The 22600-nt window shown below is 45.2% G+C and overlaps 1 protein-coding gene across 1 annotated transcript in view; it reads left to right on the forward strand.

Moving 5' to 3' along the window:
• The window catches only part of otofa (otoferlin a), a gene marked incomplete at both ends in the record, with an annotated part of 119659 nt that extends 97059 nt beyond the window's left edge, over positions 1-22600 (forward strand). Inside the window, 27 exons of the mRNA XM_083643261.1 lie at positions 469-559; positions 911-1027; positions 1349-1501; positions 4237-4429; positions 5567-5691; positions 6852-6986; positions 7877-8038; positions 9433-9552; positions 9632-9793; positions 10010-10172; positions 11108-11178; positions 11364-11393; positions 11537-11674; positions 11838-11913; positions 13169-13314; positions 13487-13621; positions 14217-14354; positions 14465-14592; positions 15289-15459; positions 15820-15980; positions 16111-16253; positions 16338-16426; positions 16986-17084; positions 19687-19928; positions 20411-20589; positions 20870-20970; positions 22420-22600. Coding sequence (XP_083499387.1) covers positions 469-559; positions 911-1027; positions 1349-1501; positions 4237-4429; positions 5567-5691; positions 6852-6986; positions 7877-8038; positions 9433-9552; positions 9632-9793; positions 10010-10172; positions 11108-11178; positions 11364-11393; positions 11537-11674; positions 11838-11913; positions 13169-13314; positions 13487-13621; positions 14217-14354; positions 14465-14592; positions 15289-15459; positions 15820-15980; positions 16111-16253; positions 16338-16426; positions 16986-17084; positions 19687-19928; positions 20411-20589; positions 20870-20970; positions 22420-22600 — 3649 coding nt within the window. The remainder of the gene's footprint in view (positions 1-468; positions 560-910; positions 1028-1348; positions 1502-4236; positions 4430-5566; positions 5692-6851; positions 6987-7876; positions 8039-9432; positions 9553-9631; positions 9794-10009; positions 10173-11107; positions 11179-11363; positions 11394-11536; positions 11675-11837; positions 11914-13168; positions 13315-13486; positions 13622-14216; positions 14355-14464; positions 14593-15288; positions 15460-15819; positions 15981-16110; positions 16254-16337; positions 16427-16985; positions 17085-19686; positions 19929-20410; positions 20590-20869; positions 20971-22419) is intronic.

A 22600-nucleotide genomic window follows, 5' to 3' on the forward strand; every position in this document is an offset into this window, starting at 1 on the left:
TTCTGTGGGGAGTTTGTTCTCCTTCACGCGCCGCTTTTCAGTCCAAAGACATGCAAGTCAGGTGGATTGGCGAGTGTAAATTGACCCGAAATAGTAATAAGCTTGTAGAGAAAATGAACGAATAAACTCAATTTCCAGGCTTATTGGAACATCACACTATTAATTGAAGAAACTAGCTGTAAAATCTCTGTTAGTGCTCAAATACAGTCAAATACTTAACAGGCAGTTTTGCACATAATGTTGTGTTTAAACGTCGTCCCTAACGTCGTCATGGTAACACAGTAGGAACTGCTGCTGCTGTCTCTACTGTGTATTTTCTCTTTGTGTTTTATTGTACAGAGAATTGTCCCACTCCTAGTGGCTATACTGACAAGTTCAATCAGTGTCAGGCAAGGACTGTCATTAGAAATATGTGTTTTATACTAAGATGCTTTTTTATGCTGTATTATCGCTTCTTGTCTCTTCCAGTCGCTTTGTGACTCTGGCTAACAAGGATGTGAACCAAGCAGGCAGAACCAAACTGGATCGAGAGAGGCTCAAGTCCTGCATGAGAGAGATGGTATGGAGTTGATCAGAGAGAGGGAGGGATGGAGGGAGGGAGGGAGGGAGATACTGTTACACAACTGTCATGGCAATAAAGCTTATTGAATTGAGTTGAATTGAGAAAGAGAGAGAGAGACCAACAGAAATGTATGCACTTACTAATGGCAGCACCTTATTAAGTGAATTTTGTAACTTTGTAAATTAAGTGTGAATTGAATGTGAATAGATGTGTGTGTGTGTGTGCGTGTGTGTATGTGTGTGTGTGTGTGTGTGTGTGTGTGTGTGTGTGTGTGTGTGTGTGTGTGTGTGTGTGTGTGTGTGTGTGTGTGTGTGTGTGTGGTCCACCTCATACTCTGTCCTCCTGCAGGACAGCATGGGCCAGCAGGCCAAGCAGATTCGGATGCAGGTGAAGAAGAACACAGTCAGAGACAAACTCAAGATGGTGCTCAACTTCCTGCAGAAGCTGCGTTTCCTTGCCGACGAGGTACCAATTTAGTTCTGCATAACTGTTTTCATAACTCTGCTTCTTAGTTATAATTAGATATGGGAAAAGAACCTGCAACATTGAGAGTGGTGGTTACCTGTCAAGGATATAAATAGGTTTTACCTACAAGGTGGCTGTAAAACGTTTGTTGACCTTTGCAGTGTTGCTGAACTCCAGCAGATCTTCTGTTCTATTCTACAGTTATTTAAGGAGATGCAGTTCGTACTTTGTGTTGACAAGGGGGAGGCTGCAGTCTCCCTGTGTGTAGCATAATGACAGTTGGGATACCTTCTACTCATCATGCGTCTGCTTTTTGTCCAGCCGCAGCACAGCATCCCTGACGCCTTCGTCTGGATGATGAGCAACAACAAGCGCATCGCCTACGCCCGCATCCCCTCCAAAGACATCCTCTACTCCATCGTGGACGAGGAGACGGGCAAAGACTGTGGCAAAGTCAAAGCTGCCTTCCTCAGGGTACGGCGGCCATCTCTTCCCCCTCCTCCTCTTGCTCCACTTGGTGACATTCTTACATTCATGTTTGTGGCTTGGGCCACGTGGCCAGGTTGTCTGCATTATGCCAAAGAAGATGGTTTGCGTATCAAGCAATCAATTCTATCTACTGTACACAAAGTGCGGCAGTACCTTTTATTTCCTCTGGGTTTATCAATTCTATCTACTGTACACCAAGTGCAGCACTACCTTTTATTTCCTCTGGGTTTATGCTTTTGTTTAACCACCTTCTCTGGAGAGTGAAGCAGCTGCAGAACTGTTCTCTCTTTATTAACTCCTTCAAACAGGCAGCCAAACCACATCTCGAAAACGCCACTATTTTACAAACAACTTGTATCCAGTGCCACTAACTAAGGTTCCATTACAATTTCATTTCATACTAAATGAGTTGTCATCCTCTAAGTGTAGCTGTCAGCTCGAGCTGTCCTCTAAAAGTCGAATAGTCGAATCATCAGTCGAGAGACCTGAGTCGATGGAGATTCCTCAAGTCGAGCAGTCGTTTCCCCCCCATCTAAATTCCAATCTTCATTTCATTTGTTAATTTATTCTTGTTTAGATTTATTTAGGCCTATTAGTTTTTGAGAAATAGGCTAAAGATCTGTTCAAGTTGTTATCCATGTAGGCTACATGTTGTTTTAAAGCAGCTACGAGCAACTTTTTCGATTGTTATTAAACAGTATAAATTTAATATCAATGCATCACATCTTACCTCTAATAGTAGACGAGACCAACACAGAGTAGTCTCGCTTGAAGCCCGAGTGAATCGGCCAGTGTTAGTCTGTCTGTGGCCAGGGAAGATCAGGAAGTGAAATGAAACGGTTTGCAGCAGCCACTTCGGCCATAACCACAAAATAACTTCCAAAAAACCTGTTAGAATATAACGAGAGATGTTCGCGAGAGTATGCGTGGCGTTCACATTGTTTATGCTATGTTGCTAGGCAGCGCGAACGGGTGAAGGCAGGCAGCTGCGTTTCACTTCCGGGTTTCACTTCCGCGTTTATCCGGTCCGGCGGTAAGGAGAGAGAGAGAGAGAGCCCCCTGTTGACGTGAGTTTAGACAGACACAGACTTAACTCATTGAGTGCCAAGGACGGACATGTTCGTCATTTCAAATAGTAACGTAGAGTGCCAAGGACGGACATGTTCGTCAATTGCGTTTTTTGACGGTGGGGCGTCGATCAAAGCCTTCTGCCTCTGATGTACAAATATTATAGCTATTGGATGTGTCTAACCTATTTTACAGAACCCTTAGGTGGCGACAGTGCTCTCCACATAACAGAAAGGCAAGGAAAAAACAAAGAAGAAGTCATGCATGCATCGATATGCTGAAGCACGTTACTGCAGCTGTGCCTGCAGCAGCCAATCTGCTCCCACAATTGAGCCGGACAGCACATCCGCACATCCACACCGTGGAGTTGTTATTATTCTCAACTGGAAGCATCGTTGCCGGTGACAAACACACGCGGAACGCTGTAAAAAAGCAGGATGTCGATGTCCCTTCACTGTGCGCACAGCAAACTCAGCAGAGAGCCACCACAGACAGGAGGAGGAGTGTGCAGTTGAGGCGAGGCGGGGCGGGGCGGGGCGGGGCGGGGCGGGGCGGGGGGGGGGGGGCACGCAGAGCAGCGCGCAACACCCAGACAGACCCAGGCAGCAGGACAGGATTGACAAACGCAAGCCAGAATATCCGATGCCCACCAGCAGCAAATCAAGACCAGCAAGAAGCTGCAACCAGCAGCGCACGCAGGGGCCAGCGCTGCTGGTTGTAGCTAAAAAATATTATTCTGCCAAACAGAATTCCCTGGCCTTCACTGTTTTATTGAAGGAAATTATTTTTGAGGTGTGACTACATTAGAAAAGATTAGCTTCAGAGTCAGTGATGTGCTTGAAATGTTTAATTTCACAAAAGGCCAATTATCTCAGCTTCTAGAAAAAAATTGCTGTTTTTGGATGAATCAAGCTATCTTCTCCGGCTCATAACTAAAGAACGGAAAATGGGATCAATAAACTTTTTTTTGCAGATGATAGAATAGAGTCTCATCGTTCTTTGTGCGTGTTCACTGTTTACATAGTAATATCACACAATATTCTGTGGGCCTCGAGAAATCACTGAAAACGCTCTGAAACTCTGGCACTGGGAGCATCCGTTCTCCAAAAGTGGCTGGCACTCAATGAGTTAATAATCATCTAAGGGAGCAATCTCCGATTCACACGGCTTTGGTCTCAGCTACTATTATAGGTAAGATGTGATGCATCAATATTGTAATTATACTGTTTAATAACAATCGAAAAAGTTGCTCGTAGCTGCTTTAATGTTTAAAAGTTGAAAAAAAAAGAAAATATAAGAAGCTATAAGAGCTTAATTAAAAAATATATATATGTGTCCTGCCTGTCTCATTATTCAGAGAAATCCATTATCCAATAGCCCGACATCGGCAATTCAAATCTTGCATGATCATAATAGTCTCTTATTGATTTTTAAATGCTCAAATATGTCCCCATCACTCTGTTGCATTGACTATTAATGTGGTCAAAATAATCAATAATCAATATTTGTATTGGACAGTCGAATCCGATTCGACTGGCAGAATCCTGAGTCGAGGACAGCCCTAGTGTCAGCTTTTTATGAAATATCGGATTTCTCATTTTGGAATGAAATTGATGATCTGGGAGTTCAATTTGTTGTTGTTGTGTCCCCAGCTGCCGGGTAAGAAGGGGTTCGGTCCTGCGGGCTGGACGGTGCAGGCCAAGCTAGAGATGTATCTGTGGCTGGGCCTCAACAAGCAGAGGAAGGACTTCCTCAGCGGACTGCCCAACGGCTTTGAAGAGGTCAAAGCTGGTAGAACGGGCCCTGGGCTGCAGGTGGTCCCGCCCATCAGCCTCGTCTACAACAGTAAGTACATGGTCAAAACCTCAGTTAAATTCTCAGTCTCAGAATAAGAAAATAGTTAATTTAACCATTTTAGATACTTTTGAAATATTCGCCACCACAGCCATATCCGTGCTGTGAAATGTGCTGTGTAGGAAGCATTTCATATTCCTGTACTCAAAGCTACTTTACAAAGTGCTCTTGGCTAACGCTATTTGGATTTATTTAACTTGAATTTACCTTGAATTATTTTTTCTTTTCATTCACCATCAAGTTTCATATTAGTTTGTACTAGTTTTGTTTTATCATTAGGGTTGCAAATTGTAAGCACGTTCCTGAATCGATCATTGCTAACGTTAACGATGAATCAATCGATTAATTGTAATAAAAATAGCAAATTAATCAAACAATACCAAATGCCATTTGTTCCTCAATCAAAAGCTTTATTTCCACAGCAGCAACATATTGCATATATTCCCACAGCGTTGCATACCATATGAAATATAAAAACGAAGAGGCTTGTAGATATAACACATTTGTATCGGCTTTATGCCGCGGGCGCTGCTACACTTTAAACTGTGCGTCACAGCTCTTCCGCTGAGACGAGGAGGAACCAGCCACCTTATCCCAGTGAACATGTTCAAGTGGTCCAGCATTGCGGTTGTCGTTGTGTTGTATACTGTATGTGTACACAGAATCACAGTGTTTGCATGTGGTCTTATTTATTTTCTCTTTTCTGTTTGCTTTGCCCGCTTTATTTGGCAAGAGTTGCCATTCTCATCTTTCTTTTTCCTGTCTTTCCAGACCCTGAGATGGCTGGCAATTAATCGATCTTCGATTAATTGTTAACATCTCTATTAGCATTAAGTTCTACCTCTAACATCACTTAGAGGTGGAAAAAACACACACAGAAACACTCCAGAGACAGGCAGTAATTTGGTTTCCATTGATTCCTCACTTTAGCAATTACTTGGCTAATTTTAAATTACTTAGAAAGGGGATTGATCATTATTATCAGCTCTCCGTCTCTGAGTGGACTAACCCCAACTTAGGTATCACGTCCACATGATATACCCAAGCTACAGTAATGTGGTGTGTGTGTGTGTGTGTGTGTGTGTGTGTGTGTGTGTGTGTGTGTGCGTGCGCGCGTGTGTCCAACAGTGAAGCAGGTATTCCAGCTGAGGGCGCACATGTACCAGGCCCGTAGTCTCTTTGCTGCTGACAGCAGTGGGCTCTCTGATCCATTCGCTAGGGTCTTCTTCTCCACACACAGCCAGGTTACTGAGGTGAGAGAGAGAGAGAGAGAGAGAGAGTGTGTGTGTGTGTGTGTGTGTGTGTGTGTGTGTGTGTGTGTGTGTGTGTGTGTGTGTGTGTGTGTGAGAGAGAGAGCGAGAGAGAGAGAGAGAGGGCATGTGAATGTGTGAGAATGCATTCAACTGGCAATGAGCCAATTCAAAATCAGAATCAGAAATACTTTATTGATTCCTGGGGGGGACATTGAGCAATGCTGCAGTTGTATATTAGACATTATAGAAGAATAGGAATAAGACAATAAAAAAGAGATAAGGTATATATACAATAAAGTGTCGTATCCTACGATAATTATCAAAAGTACTATTGAGTAAGAAGTGAGAAATATAATATGATATTCTATACAGCAATTGGGGACAAAAGCTGTCCCTATTTGGATCAAGCTGTTTTACGGGGTCAGTGCCATAAACCGTATAATAAATAAGGACGTAGCTACTGTGACGTGACCCATTAGTTTTTGGACTCCCATTTTGAAGCCTCAAGGTTGCCATTTTCACCGTCGCCATCTTGGTTATGTGGAGCCAGAAGTGATGCCTGCTTATTGGTCTGTGATTGGCGAGCTGCGCGATCACTGGACAGGCGACCTGTCAATCACGCCCCAAAACCTAGTCTGCTTTATCGTCTATTTTACCCGAAATAGGATCATAAATTACAAAATGAACATCATGCTGTATTGAAGAAGACTTGAAACTAGTGATTGAGAGGATAAACTTATTAGGAAAGTGTTTACTGAGGCCATAAATCAATTGAGAAATAAGGTTATTTCCCCAATGACGTACATACAATCGGACTTGCTGGCCATTCAAAAGAATCCAGGTTTAAGACACTTCCACATTGGCTTCACGAGCAGAGCTACCGCCTTGGTCCGTGGTTAGGGTTAGGGTTAGGCAAGTAGTGGTTATGGTTAGGGTTAGGGTAAGTCAACAGGAAATTAATCTATGTCTATGTAATTTCCTGAAAAGTGACCATGATCTGTGTGTGTGTGTGTGTGTGTGTGTGTGTGTGTGTGTGTGTGTGTGTGTGTGTGTGTGTGTGTGTGTGTGTGTGTGTGTGTGTGTGTGTGTGCGCGCGCGCGTGTGCATGTGCATGTGCGTGTGCGCACGTGTGTGTACGTACGTGTGCGCGTGCGCTACAGGTCCTGAGTGAAACCCTGTGTCCCACATGGGACCAGCTGCTGGTGTTTGACGACGTGGAGCTGTACGGAGAGGCCAGCGAGCTGAGAGACGACCCGCCGATCATCGTAGTGGAGATCTACGACCAGGACACAGTGGTAGGATCCTACTCTGTATGAAAAGCCTGGATAGATTCCTGATTGGACTGCTTGATAGTATGGATGAATGATAACTATTGTTGTAAAGGATTTAGTTTGCGATTGTGAAACTTAAAAAATGTTTGTGCTTGTCCATCCTCCGTTTTCTGACTGTATGTCTGTCCCCTGTCTCACCCACCCACCCACCATGTCCCTGGTCACATGACCCCCGGCCCTGCTCATGCTGTCCTGGCTAAGTAGAGTGTGAACGCCTTAGTGAGGTGGTGTTGAACTAGTAGTAGTAATAGTTGAGGTAGCAGACATTTGTTTGCGCCATCTAGCATCTTGTCTGCTGTGGCAGAGGTTTGGGAAAAATTACATAATCTTTGGATGTACTCACCTCCTTTCATTTCTCAGGTAGTAGTAGTAGTAGTAGTAGTAGTAGTAGTAGTAGTAAAAGTAGTATGATTGGAGTTGGAAATGCACTGTAGTTGAAGCAGTTTTTGATTGGTTGCAATACAGTAAATCTGCATCCCAATATTCAACCATGAAATAAAAGAGTAGAAAACTTCATGACATCTTATCCTAAGTTCAACTACGGTACCTCTATTTGATGTAAATATTCTCAGCATAACTTCCATCAGGTGGGTTCTTCTACAGTATCATAACATAGTAATCATCAGCCAAGGTGGTTATTGGCACCACAAAGCTTCTGCTACTGTATTTCCCAAACTTTTCCTACTTAAAAAACTTTTTTTTTGCCAGCCTTGTCCGAACTGCACTCGGGCTTGTACTGACATCAAGTGGCCACCGTGGAAACTGCATGTCCCTAAACCCGCGTGTCTAACTCCCTTCCCTTGTTCCCTGACTGTCCCGACTGTCCGCCCGGTGTGTCGCGATGTGGTGTTCAGGGCAAGGCGGAGTTCATAGGTCGCACGTTTGCCAAGCCCATCACCAAGATGTGCGACGAACACTACGGCCCCCCGAGGTTCCCGCCGCAGCTGGAGTACTACCAGATCTACCGAGGCCACTGCACCGCCGGAGACCTGCTGGCTGCCTTCGAGCTGCTACAGGTAAGACCAGTGTTATGGTGGGAAAAAAACACAAAGGCATACTTTAACATATGTGTACAGTACACACAGACACACCAAGAAAAGCCTCAGGGAATCATGCTTGGCAGCATGTCATTAGTGTTCATTTACTGTACAAAAGTCCAGTAAGTCAACAGGCCACCAGCTCAGTGGCCTTGTGGTTTGAGTGTCCGCCCTGAGACTGGGAGGTTGTGAGTTCGATCCCTGGCCGAGTCATACCAATTTGACCCATTTGCCTCCCTGCTTGGCACCCAGCATCAAAGGGTTGGAATTGGGGGGTTAGATCACCATATGATTCCCTAGCGCGGCACTGCTGCCGCTCACCACTCCCCCAGGGGATGGGTCAAATGCGGAGAACAAATTTCGCACACTCAGGTGTGTGACAATCAGTGGGACTTTACTTTACCTTTAAGTCAACAGTAATAAACTATTCGCGATATGGAGGATGTTCAACACCTTTATCAATGAAGTATACAGTAGCATACAAAAAAAGGTAGGGTCTTTCTTTCTCTCTGCCTTGCCTTCTGTGTATATTTCTCACCCATTTCAACCTCATCTTGTGTTCTATGGTTCTGTGCCTCTGCTCCTCATCACACTCTGCGTCTCTGTCTCTTTCTCTATTCATGCCCTCATCACCATCACATACTCCTCTTGCCTGGGATTTGTACCGCGGCCGCCACCCATTTCCTCACTGCCCTCGCCTCCTTCAAATACTCCTCAACTCCCTCCCTTCCCTGTTCCCTCTGTCATCTCCCTACTTCTCCTCATTGTTCTCCTTTTCACCTCCTCCTCCATTTCCCCTTTCTCCTTCCTCCTCCTCTTCCTCCTCCTCCTCTCTACAGATGCCTTTTGATGAGGAGGAGATGAGGCGGGCTCTGATTGCTGTCCATAACTTTGCTGTTCCTCAAATAAAGGTGCTCTTCTCTGTCTGTCTCTCTCTGTCTGTCTGTCTGTCTGTCTGTCTGTCTCTCTCTCTGTCTGTCTGTCTGTCTGTCTATCTGTCTGTCTGTCTCTCTGTCTGTCTGTCTGTCTGTCTGTCTGTCTCTCTCTCTCTGCCGCTCTGCTCTGCGGGCAGTCACCCTACAGTCACTCAGTGGTCAGTGTTTGCATTGCAGTAACTTTTTTTCTCTCTGTCAACATAACTGTGCTTTTCTATGATGTCTTGAGCCATTGACCTCTGCTTTCTCTGCACTTCTCACTGTAGCTATTCGTTAAAGTTCTCACACTAACCAGCCAAACAAAGAAAGAATAGAATATCAGGGCTATAGGAAACAAATCTGGTACGGTGCTTTTATCACGATACACAAATCTATTTTGATTATGACCCAACAGAAATTGCCTGCAAGATTCACTTCCCCTCTCTCCTCCCTGATTAGATTGGTCAAGCAGGGAGGGCCGACCTTCCTCCCATCGAAGGGCCAACAGACTCCGAGCGAGGACCCATTCTCCCTGTGCCCCTGGGCATCCGGCCTGTCCTGAGTCGCTACCGCATAGAGGTGAGATTGGTACCTAACAGAAGCATGTTTGGAGCTCCAGAACGCCCCCTTCACTTTATTCTGTTTTTCTCCACTTCAGGTCCTGTTTTGGGGCCTGAGGGACCTGAAGAGAATAAACTTGGCCCTGGTGGATCGGCCCCGTGTGGACATTGAGTGCGCAGGCAGAGGGGTGCAGTCTGCCCTCATCCAGAACTACAAGAAGAACCCCAACTTCAGCACCCTGGTCAAGTGGTTTGAGGTGGTAAGTTCGGCCACCCATTTCATATTTCGGTTACTGTAAAATTGTAGTCTTTGCCCTCTGCCTCACAACTGGCCTCACTGGCATTGCTTTATTACAAAGATTATTTTTGCAACCTTTTGGACAATTTTACATTACGTTCGCTTAGGATGCGAAGTAGCAGGCGCAACACTGACTTGACATCACCTCCTTATTGATTTCACCCACGTCATGTCTCAGGACCTGCCAGAGAACGAGCTTCTGCACCCGCCTCTCAACATCCGAGTGGTGGACTGCAGGGCGTTTGGCCGCTACATCCTGGTGGGCTCCCATGCGGTCACCAGCCTGAGGCGTTTCATCTACAGCGCGCCAGACAAGACCTCCAACAACTGGGCCTCTGCAGGTACTCCACTCAGTCCACTGGAAGGACTTTGCACTTTGTAACTGTGTTTGGAAAAGCACTATCCAGATGTTTTGTACTGATATTATTGTGTTACCATTGAGAAAGCCTTACATTTGATTGTCATCTTTCATCATACTCTTCATACACTTTATTTCATACTGTTATACTCTATTTCCTACACTATAATGTACAAATATTTGTCTGTAGGAACATCATGTCATGATTATCATATGAATCTTTGAAATCTTTTGTCCATTCTTTAGACAGTTCTTGGTTTTCTCTTGTTCTAAATCAGACCTGACATGGCTCAAATAGTATTTGCAAATAATTCTTAGTGTTTGTTTTAACTTGCTTGGAGGGTTTGCTTTGCCATACAAACAAATTTGAAATACAATTACTTCTACAAAGTAAGGTTTAAATAATCACAGGAAAGTAGCAATGTAACTCAAGGAAGGTTCGAACAAATGCTAAGAAGTATATACAAATACTATTCGACCCATTGTCTGGTCCTTATGCATCTCCATTCCTGACTGACTTTGCTGATTTCTCTGCTCGCTTTGTGCCCTCACCATTAATTCTGCCTATCCCCTACGTCCATACGCCATCCTTATGCTCCCTACCCTTTCCCTGTCCCCTCATTCTGTCTCTCACACTTCCTGCACGTTACCTTGGTTACGCTGTCCTCTCTCCTCACTTCCTGCACGTTACCTTGGTTACCCTGTCCTCTCTCCTCACTTCCTGCACGTTACCTTGGTTACCCTGTCCTCTCTCCTCACTTGGCCCCTCCCGCCGCCTGCCGTCTTCTTTGCCCTCCGGCCTCACTCCAGCTAAGCTAATGAACGGCTACATGGTCCTCGCCAATGGGGGCTCCCAGTCCCGCTCCTCACCCAGCCTTTACTCCCGCACCCCGCCCCGCACCTTCTCTCGCCCCGCAGGTGACATCATCGTCAACATGGACGCCGACCCTTTGGTCCGAAAGATGGACACGGTGGTCAAGTTGGACGCTGTAAGCCTTTCTTAGGAGTTTGCGTGCGGTGTGTCCATGCACAGTACAGCATTGCCTGCTAATTTCTATAGTATCATGTCGAGGAGGGCTACATCCAATCCTTTGAACCTGTGTTTCATCATAGCTGTAGCATCCATTGTGTGTATTAATCCTTGTGTTGTCTCATGTCACCTCCCCCTGACTAGACATCTGACGCAGTTGTCAAAGTTGACATGGTAAGTGACTCCCCCTATAGAAATTTGGCAATGAGATACTGTTAATTATGAGCAATATGCCAAATATGAGCAATTACCGGTGCCTCATGGTGACTGAAACTGCAGGAAAGCTGCTGATAATGACTTTGGCGCTGTCTCAACAGATCGAGGAAGAGAATGACAAAGAGAAAAAGAAGAAGAAGAAGAAAAAGAAGGGAGAAGTGGAGGAGGAGGACGAAACCGACGAGCGCATGCTGGACTGGTGGTCCAAGTATTTTGCTTCAATAGAGACACTGATGGAGGTGTGACTCTATTCACATTGATCTGCACCTTAGACATAATCTCCTCGAGATCTCTTTGCCTGCACCTCTCCTTTGTAAGGGAGCTCCTACTGTGCGATCTGCAGGGGAGTGTGGAAGCACTCCCACGAGGCTGACAACATGTTCTCCTCGTTGCGTTGTCCAGATCCTGAAAGCCCAGGAGCTGGCGCAGGCAGAGGCGGAGGAGAGAGAGGACCTGGAGATAGCCGCAGAGGGAGCAGGTACGGGACACCCAACACACCAGCAGGGGGCCTGGATCTGTGCCAGTTGCTGTGATTGCTCTTGAGGGGGGATTTCAGCGAAATTGGATTTTAACTTCTGCAAGAGTCTCCTGATTATTTTCAGTTGTTCCTGAGTTCTCACCTCAGCAGATTAATAAGAAGGCAGTTCTTTTACTATATATCAGCTGCAGTGCCCGAGGTGGCTGAAAGAAAATGTTACAAGTTTATGGAATTGCAGAGGTCTATTATAGATACGGGAACATGACTGTCCATGTGGAACTCTAGGTAGTTACACAGGAGAGTGTTGTGCTGCCACCTACCACCGCTGTTTAAATGAACACTTGGGAATTAAATTGCAGTCTCTGGCTGAGATGTTACAGAGTGTGAGTTCCAGCAGAGAAAAGGCGTTGTACGTACTTCCTACTATAACTCCAGGCCACATTCCCTTCATCTTACCAGTTTAGAATAGAGTAGAATGTCATATAATATCATATCATGTCATATTATGTCATGTCATATCATGTCATGTCATAATCATATCTATCATATCATATCATAATCACATCCATGACCATTCTTTCATCAGCATGACCTCCCAGCTCTGCACTTCACATGGAAGTTGGCTGATACAGTATGAGTGAATGAGTCTGCACCTAATGCCTGCTCTTACAGGATATGCTTATTGCTTACATTCTCTTTTAATCCTTTCAGATGATTCAGTGTCAGACTGTAAACCACTGCTATTAAGTTGCACTGCCTCAAAGTTGCTATGTGTAGCATTCATAACTACAATATGTCATTGTCAAATCAATAGCGACTCTTTGGTATAAACTATAAACAAATTAGACCAAAGTTGAGATAATCAGCAACCTTTATCTCACACCAGAGGCCAGCAGAGGCTGCACATTTTCTCATTGACAATGTCTGAACATTAATGTGATAATCATTTATTGATGTTAAAATGCTACACCGTGCACCTTTAAAATGACATCTTTCTACTAATAACCAAACAATATTTTGCCGTCTTTCACCTTTAAATTACAGAGACAACTACTAGCTTTTTTAATATTTTCGGTTATGGAGTCTCTAGATACGAGTAAAGAGAATTTGGCTACATTTCCTATATGATTTCAGGGTAACCAATTTGCTTAGTTACCAGACCTGTCAACTTTTATGTTGATTGACATGTGGAGTGCTGTGTCCACCCCTCCCCCTCCCCCTCCATGACTCCACCTCCACTCACTCCTCCAATCAGATATCAACCCTGATGACCTTCCTATGAAAGGCTCCAAGACCAAGGAAAAGAGCAAAGACAAGAAGAGCTCCAAGGACAAGAAGAAGGGTCACGCCGGAGACGGGTCGGAGAAACGACCGCTTAAACCAAAAGTGGATGAGCTGCTGGTTAGTACATAAATCACTCACTCACTCACTCACTCACTCACTCAAACACACACACACACACACACACACACACACACACACACACACACACACACACACACATTTAAACAAGCACACACATACACACAATCATGTACATGTACTCTACATGTTCGTCTTTGCCCCTATACAGGTGTACAACAAGGAGCTGGAGAGTGAGTATGGTGACTTTGAAGACTGGCTCCATACCTTTAACCTGTACAGAGGGAAGGCGGTGGACGATGACGAACACGCCCTGGATGATGACAGAATTGTTGGCCGATTCAAGGTGGGACAGCATCATGTACTGTTGATATCCGAATCGTACAAAGTAGAACATTCTGCAGAGGAAAAACACACAGGCTATACACTGAAAGCTGCTCCCAAGGTGTATGAATTTATGAACTTAATTAGCATCATGTTTCAAGCTCTCTGCTCTTCATCAGACACATGCAGAGATCATCACACACGTTTGAAATATCAGAAATGGGCTTGGTTCATGGGGATGGCTCCAGGCAGAGTCGTATAATAGAAGAGTTGTGACATCTCCATTCACTCCAATGGAACAGTTTTTTTTACCTCACAAAAGTTCCCGGAAGTAAGGTTCTGGATTAAGCAGCGCTGTCGAGTTGCCGCAAAATGGACAGTTTGTGATGTACTTTGAAAGGGTCAGACGTTTAAAGAATCAAATTCTATATTATCAGCTTTATTTCAGCATTCAAACGTAGCGCGAACCCCCTTCCTGGCTGTGCATTGGCTACTGAGTCACACATTTTGGACCTCCGCTGGCGCCACTCTCTTACTAGATTGCTCTGGCTCCAAGCAAGTTTGGTCAGATTAACATTTTTGCCATCTCTGTAACCCCGCCCCCATCTATGACCCAGGGATCCTTGTGTATGTACAAGCTTCCGCTGTCTGAGGAGATCACCAGGGAGGCGGGCTTTGATCCTAATATGGGCATGTTCCAGAGCATTCCACATAACGACCCAATCAACGTCCTCGTCCGTGTCTACGTGGTCAGGGTGAGTGACCAGCTTACCGTTTGACTCTATTAATACCATAATACCATAAACCACAATCCTAAAGTGAACCATAATGAATAAATATAAACAAATCTCTCTTCCATCCCCAGGCTACAGATCTTCACCCTGCTGACATCAATGGGAAGGCCGATCCTTACATTGTCATCAAACTGGGCAGGTCAGAGCTCAAAGACAAAGAGAACTACATCTCCAAACAGCTCAATCCTGTCTTTGGCAAGTAAGTGGAAAGAGGTCCAGATGTTTCTCTTCATTTTGCTTCTCTTTGTTTGTAGCGGTATGTCCGTGCAGAGGAAAGGTCTCGCTGAAGATACTGTCAAGTGGGAATAAATCCAGTTCAGTAGATGAGAGACTAGTAGAAAGTGTGATAAGCTTTAATGATACAACAAACCACAATTAATTTTGGCGTATGACTCCATGATATTATGACGCTCCTCCTGACATGATGAGAGGAGGGCGTCAGCGATGAATAGGATAGAAAATCCCCCCATAGGGAATTCTTCAGGAGTCATGATGTTGGTGGTGGTCAGGGGAGGAGGTGGGGCGAAAACAACTGCTTCAGCAATGATGATCAGCAGCTGAGGGAGACACGTAGCACATAGCACATAGGCAGCACATATAGTAAGACCTGGATTCTGATATACTGCCCCATTAGGTGATTGGCTCAGCAGGCAGGAATAGATTGGCTATTGCCAGAGCAGGTAGCGTGGAAGATTGTGATTGGATGGGGAGAGAGCGTGAATGAAAGGGGGCATGCCTAACAATGAATGGATTATACAACCTCAAAGAAAAAGGGGCGTGCACTGTGATATAACAACTGGGCATTGGCTGCAAGGTAGTCTCCATTATTGAAATTTGTTATAAACATCACTAAAAATCCTCAAAACATTTACATTTCTTGAATTCTGGACTTCAGGTCGTTTGACATCGAGGCTAAGTTCCCCATGGAGTCCATGCTGACGGTGTCGGTGTACGACTGGGACCTGGTTGGCACTGACGACCTGATAGGAGAGACCAAGATTGACCTGGAGAACCGCTACTACAGCAAGTACAGAGCCACCTGCGGTGTCGCCTCCAACTACTCTGTGTGAGCAGCTGTCTTACTTCATGTCTTGGTTATGTTGTAGTTTATCACACAGCAGATAGCAGATAAAGGAAAAACATGTCTTAAGATTATTATTATTATTTTTTTTTAATGAAAATAACATTAGCTAGATGTTAGTATATATTTGTATGATTTAATTGCTGTGTTGTGCTTATCTTCTTTATTTTGTATCTGATATGTCACTTTGTAATGTTGATTAAAATTAACATTGTTATAATGTAGTATTCTCATTCTGCATTGATTTTTGTTTTATGACTTATATAATCAAAATGACCACACAAACCCCTCAGAGGCTCAATAACGTTATTGTTGTTTATGTTATTTATCATCTATTGACATTAGCCATGGGTACAACATGTGGCGTGACCCTATGAAGCCCAGCCAGATATTGTCTAAGCTGTGTAAGGAGGGCAAGCTGGACGGACCTCAATATGGGCCCGGAGGCAGAGTCAAGGTGGCCAACCGCATCTTCCAAGGGCCTACTGAGATTGAAGATGAAAACGGTATGGCTGCATCTTGCTCTCAAATTAACCGTATGTGTGAATGTATGTTCTAACTTAACTGTTTGATGTTTTGTTTACTTCTTTATTCTGTTTCCCTCTTTCTCTCCCTTCTCTTCCATCCATCTCCCAGGTCTGAAGAAGCAGACAGAGGAGCACCTGGCCCTGACGGTGCTGAGGCACTGGGAGGAAATCCCCAGAGTGGGCTGCAAGCTCATCCCTGAGCACGTGGAGACCAGACCGCTGCTCAACCCCGACAAGCCGGGCATCGAACAGGTAGGAAAGACCCATAGACGCATGGAGTCGTGGAACAGAGTGAAGTGATGTTTAAGCTGTGTCATGTTCTCTATGTGGCCACAGGGCCGTGTCGAGATGTGGGTGGATATGTTTCCTATGGACATGCCTGCTCCCGGACCCGCTGTTGACGTATCGCCACGGAAACCAAAGAGGTACAGTAGGGCCCCGCATAGACCTGTAAGGACAGATGATCAACCTTTCCTAGTCATGAGAAAAGTGTACAGGGTTTTTCCTGCATAGAAGAATTGTTGGCGACCCCAAAGAGGTTTTAGCCTTATAAATTAAAACGTCCCACGTTGCAAGAAAATAAATCCTGACAATGACCCTGACCAACAACCCTGACTGCAAACTAAAACGAAATCAAGCATTTTACTGTATGATTTTAGAGAATTTCAAAGTTAAAGTCCCACATTTCTACCTTAAAATGGCTTCCTTTCTGAAACTGGAGGTGCTGTAAAAACACATTGCAGCTCCATCAAATGACACGTCAAAATGACTTTGGGCCAGGAAAACCTCGGGTGTAAGAGCACATAAGATTGTGACATATGAAGTGTGTAAAGTTCTTGAGTTTTGTCAACAGATCTTGTAGTTTTGTCCCCAGCTTAAATAATGGTGAGTCTATTTCTCTAGTTAGCTCTCTATTTAATATCAAATATAAGTCCAACTATGTATGTATGTGTGTGTGTGTTCCTTCCTCCCCCCCCTTACCAGATATGAGCTCAGGGTGATAATTTGGAATACAGACGAAGTTATACTGGAGGACGATGATTACTTCACTGGGGAAAAGTCCAGTGACATATTTGTCAGGGGGTAGGTACAGAGGGACGCAGAGGCCAAGCCTCGTCCCGTGGTTGTGAGAAGTTGCGTGCTGTGTGTCGGCGTTAATCATTACTTTTTGTTTTGTTTTGTTTCCATTTTTGTGTGCGTGTTTGTGTGTTGTTTGTTTGTGGTGTGTCTCCTCTGTCTGTCTGTCGTCCTCTCTCTCTCCTCTGGTCGATGCTCTGCTGTTGTTCTAGCTTTGAGCTTCGTCTTATTATTTGGAACACTGATGACGTAATTCTAGAGGACGATGCTTTCATGACAGGAGAGAAGATGTCTGACATCTATGTCAGGGGGTAAACACACGATTCCATCGCATGGCTCGTACAACGTCCTCCCCTTACCTCCTCCTCAATCGTCCTATGCCATTTCCTTGTCCCCTGTCCCACTTCCTATACCTCAATACAACCAGCATGCATGTCTCCAACCCTCCTTACAGCACGCAGTGAACTAAATGCCAACTGAAAGATGCAGACAGTCAGGACCATAATGCATAAACAACTTGCTGAGTACGATTATAGCTACTCTTCGATATCCCCCAAACAACCATTTGGCATCCAAACAGCCATATCATGAATTTGGGATGGGGACATTTTTGCTGGACAGCTATTTGAAGGTTGTGGTTTGGTCCTGTATTGTCATAGCCTGGTAAAACCATACTGATCACATGAACTCACACTCTGTTTCGTTCTGGTCTCCGAGCCTTCCATAGTGATTTCAGTGGGCGGGAGTACTTGCCTTGACAAACAACTCCTTCAGCCAATCAGCGTCGCCAAATCCAATCCAAATCCACTCAGAAGAACGGCGAAAACGTCTTTTCCGCCGATAAACTCTGTTGGTCCAAACTCTTGTTCTTGTTTAGTTATCAAATCTATTTCTGCAGTAACCGCACTTGTGGCTGTGTTAACTCTACTAACGTTCACGTTAGTAGAATAAACACAGCCCGTTCTTCGGGAGCCGCCATACTGTTTTGCCAGCGGCATCCCTGATTGGCCGGGTTCGTCGTCAACTACGAGGCAGGTCCCTGATTGGGCCCGTGCACTTTGTTTATTTCTGGAAATGGTTGGAGGCCACACTAATCCACAGGAACGAAACAGAATGTGAGTTCACGTCATCAGGATGTTTTAGCAGGCCAGTATTGTCATTGCTACAGGACTTTACGTTAAATAAAGCCTTTCAAAATAAAGAACAGCTTCTTGCATGGAAGTATACAAGCAAAGAATGTGCATGCCAGTCCCACAGAGCTCCAGTGATTTTGGCAACATTATCATTTTTGCAGCCTTAAGTAATAATAGTAATGTTTTTGATATTCGATTCCCATTTAGACACATTTATTGATGTTCGTGTTTTCTGAGGCTCCTCACTCCCGCTTTTTCTGAACCACACCTACCTTACCCTCAGCTATCAGCGCCGACTTGGTGTCACCTCAGGGCTTTGCTGTAGCACCCAGGGTGCCTTCCTCAAACAACCCCTTACACCCCAGTTACTCTGAGGAGGAGTATACTAGAAACTGTATTGCATACACTCTGTGCCATAGATAGCAATGGCTGCCAACTCTCAAATTCGAGTAAATGAGATAGGGGTTGTTTCAGATGGATCCGGCGTTGTGATACAGGAGGCAAGTGAACTCACTGCAGCCTTAACCGCAGCCCTAATAGTACCCTGATGTCAACCAAAGCATCTCAGTTAGCAAATCATAGCACATTGCAGTTTGCATAGCATATACTGTAACTTCTCGTGATTTACAAAGATATTTTATGCTGATCATTGTTGGCTTTAGCCACTCGTGGGTTCCAGTGTTACGTTTTGAGAACTGAGAATGCAGCTTCCCTCAAACCTCCTGACTGAAGAAAGACAGTCTCGCTCTGCTGTTAATGAAAGAGCTCCGGCCAGCAGCACAGACTAACCTCACAGGCTTTGATCTTCTGCTGGCCTGTACCACCTTATGGTGGCCTGTACCACCTTATCTGCATTCTGACATGAAGCACTTCTTCATTTAGTTGAACTGTGTGAGGGATTTTCAAGAGCAATTAAAAATAAATAAATAAATAAACAAACAAACAAAACATGACATCTCTGTAAGCTTTGTGTGTGCATGGCATTTGACAATAATGTGAGCCTCCAACGCCAAATCAGATGTACTGTAGCTTTATGTTGCAACACAAATTTGCCACTCAAGAACATGTATGACAGTAGCACGCACACGTGCGCACACGCACACACACACGCACACGCACACACACACACACACACACACACACACCTGATTTGATATTGGAGTGTCACATTATTTGTTTTTGATTTTGAAATATTAGCACATCATCTTTCTTGTAACACAGACTAGTACAGTACATGTCCTCACATGCTAACGTTCAAATGGGCCATAACCATGCTAATAACCATGCTAATAACCATGCTAATACACATAAACTGACACACTTGTTTCCTACATACTAGACCTTAAGTGCATGAGTGACAACCTCTAACAACAGAGTCTATCCTCTCAACTCACCACGGCCCCTAAAGTCCTACGTCTGATGTGTGTGACCCTACTTTGACCCACGATCCTTAAGCCTCTGTGACCTTCCCCCAGGTGGCTGAAAGGGCAGCAGGAGGACAAGCAAGACACAGACGTGCACTACCACTCGCTGACTGGTGAGGGCAACTTCAACTGGCGCTTCGTCTTCCCCTTCGACTACCTTATGGCTGAGGAGAAGATCGTCATCTCCAAGAAAGAGTCCATGTTCTCCTGGGACGAAACCGAGTACAAGATTCCAGCTCGCCTCACCATGCAGGTGTGGGACGCCGACCACTTCTCTGCTGACGACTTCCTGGGTGAGCACTGATGGAAATGGTTGCTCCCTGTTCTCTCTCACTTGTCGGGGCAGTGATGCACATCGCAGATTTGTCAGAGGAATTGCTCAATATTGTTGCCTAAAACCAAAGTCAATGCAGATGCCATGCAACTGCCTTTGGAACGATCCCTATCTAGCTCTTGGATGAGATGATAAAACTGTCTGTGCTCTGCTCTCCCTAGAAGGATGTCATGTACCCACATCCTCTGTCATGGTCGGAATGGTCTCCTCATCCTTTTCTTCTGCTCTTTATAATATTATAGGTTCCTGGTGGCACCTCACACTAAAATCAGAATGGCTATCTTGTCTTTGAAAAAGTAAAACTTATCACAAAAAAGAATATAAGAAGACCTGGTTGAGATTCTTGGGGAAAATCTGTATCACCAACTGTCTAGCAATGAGAGCACTGACCATAAGTATTAAGTGCTATCCTATGTTGACTGCTTTCCTCACCACTCCCAGGTGCGATTGAGCTGGACCTAAACCGGTTCCCTCGTGGCGCCAAGACGGCCAAGCAGTGTTCCATCGACATGATCCGGAATGAACACGAGCTGCCCACCATTTCCATCTTCAAACAGAAGCGGGTGAAGGGCTGGTGGCCATTTGTAGCCCGTGACGAGAACGACGAGATGGAGCTCACGGTAAGACATCCACAAACACATGGGAAATACTAAGCATAACCTATGTATGTATGCACAAGACGTTTGCAGGCCAATTCATAACTGCAGTATGCTGCCCACTGTTGAACATCATCTTGATTTGTAAGTCATTTCAAACCAGAGTTAGAAAGCATTTTACAATAGTTTAATATAAAAGCGAGAAAGATACAGGGTAAGGCAAGAACAATTGAGAATAATTCATTACATCAAAGCAAATATTTTCAATCACATTCTTCAAGAACAACGCATGCTGTCGTTGCAGGGTAAAGTGGAAGCCGAGCTCCATCTGATGACGACAGAGGAGGCAGAGAAAAGTCCTGTAGGACTGGGACGAAACGAGCCTGATCCCCTGGAGAAACCAAAGTAAGATATACACGTGAATTCACTGAGAATATACACACAACTCAATCTGTCCCACGCTCTCACACAGACACACACTCTTAATCTGTCCCAAGCTCTCACACCGACACACACTCCGTACTTTCACAACTAAATAGTAAGATGGCTGCTGTGTGGAGCATAAAGAATGGCACAGACGTGGTCAACTTCCCCTTACTCCTCTTCAGGGGGATCATTCTCACAAAAGCAAAAAGCAGTGAAAACATCCAAAATAAACAACTTCAAACGGTGACAATCACGTTTGGATATCGTTGTAAATTATATGGATGTCTTGTTTGCTCTTCTTTGACCGTAGCGCCACTTTTTGCGCCATCAAAAGGCAAACCGTACACTTTCACACTCAGTCGTTTCTCCTCCTACCATCTCTTCAACTGTCTCCCTCTGTCTCCTCCCCTCCCTTCATCCCTTCCCTTCTCCCTCTATGCGTGTGACCCCTCTTCCCTTCCCCCCTTCTCCCCCGTTTTTTGCCTCCATCTTCATTCCTTTTCCTTCTCTCCCTCACTCTCCCACTCCTCCCGCCAAGTCGCCCGGACACCAGTCTCATGTGGTTTCTGAGCCCCCTGAAGTCCATTCGTTACTTCATCTGGCACAACTACCGCTGGCTGATCCTCAAGGCCCTGGGGCTGCTGCTGCTGCTGCTCATGCTGGGCCTCTTCCTCTACTCAATCCCTGGCTACCTGGTCAAGAAGATGCTGGGGGTCTGAGCCACTGGTAGCCCGCCCACCCCCTCCGCCACTCTCTCTCACTCTCTCTCTCTCTCTCTCTCTCTATTTCAACCGTTTCTTAGGTTGTCCTATCTGACCCTTAGTGTCTCTACTGTCAGTCCCTTCTGTCCCACCAAACTCTCTTCTCTGCTCTGCTTCTTTCTGTCCTCTGTCTCCTCTCCTGTCTTACCAGTGGAATATCCCAAACTCTGACGTGTCCCTGTCTCCTTTACTGTTGTCTCAACCCTTTGTGCGAGCCAGTGTCTGTTGCCATTCCACCGATGTGCCATGTTACGCATCATCAAAGTCACATGAGGCGCATGGGAAAATGTCAGTGAATTGAATGATTGGGTCAATCATCATTCCATTTTGATCAGTGTGCTCATTGTGCAAAGGTTTATTGCTGTGGTTTTACTCTTTGTGCTCTGGTCATTTGAAACTGTATATTGATGGGAAAGTGGATTGTGAGCGTAACATACTGAAACCTAGATTTTGCAGAGATACTCACAAATGTAAGCAAGCATCATGGCTGACTAACCACTAATGCCGGCTTTCCCTGTCTCTCTTTTACTCCCATATCCCGTGCCATTTCAATCCATCCTCCATCACTCACCTGTCTTTACCCTGCTTCTCTAAACTCCTTACTACGACTCTCTGCCCATTCCTCCTCCTCATCTACCTACTGCCTCCATCCATCCCTCTCTCCCAGTCGTCCGGACACCACCTTCCTGTGGTTCCTGAGCCCGCTGAAAGCCATCCGCTACCTGGTGTGCAACCGCTACAAGTGGCTGATCATCAAGATCGTGTTGGCCCTGCTGCTGCTCATCATGCTGGGCCTCTTCCTCTACAGCATGCCTGGCTACCTGGTGAAGAAGCTGCTGGGGGCCTAG

The sequence above is a fragment of the Poromitra crassiceps genome (genome assembly GCF_964638095.1).
Source record: "Poromitra crassiceps genome assembly, chromosome: 9".
NCBI lineage: Eukaryota > Metazoa > Chordata > Actinopteri > Beryciformes > Melamphaidae > Poromitra > Poromitra crassiceps.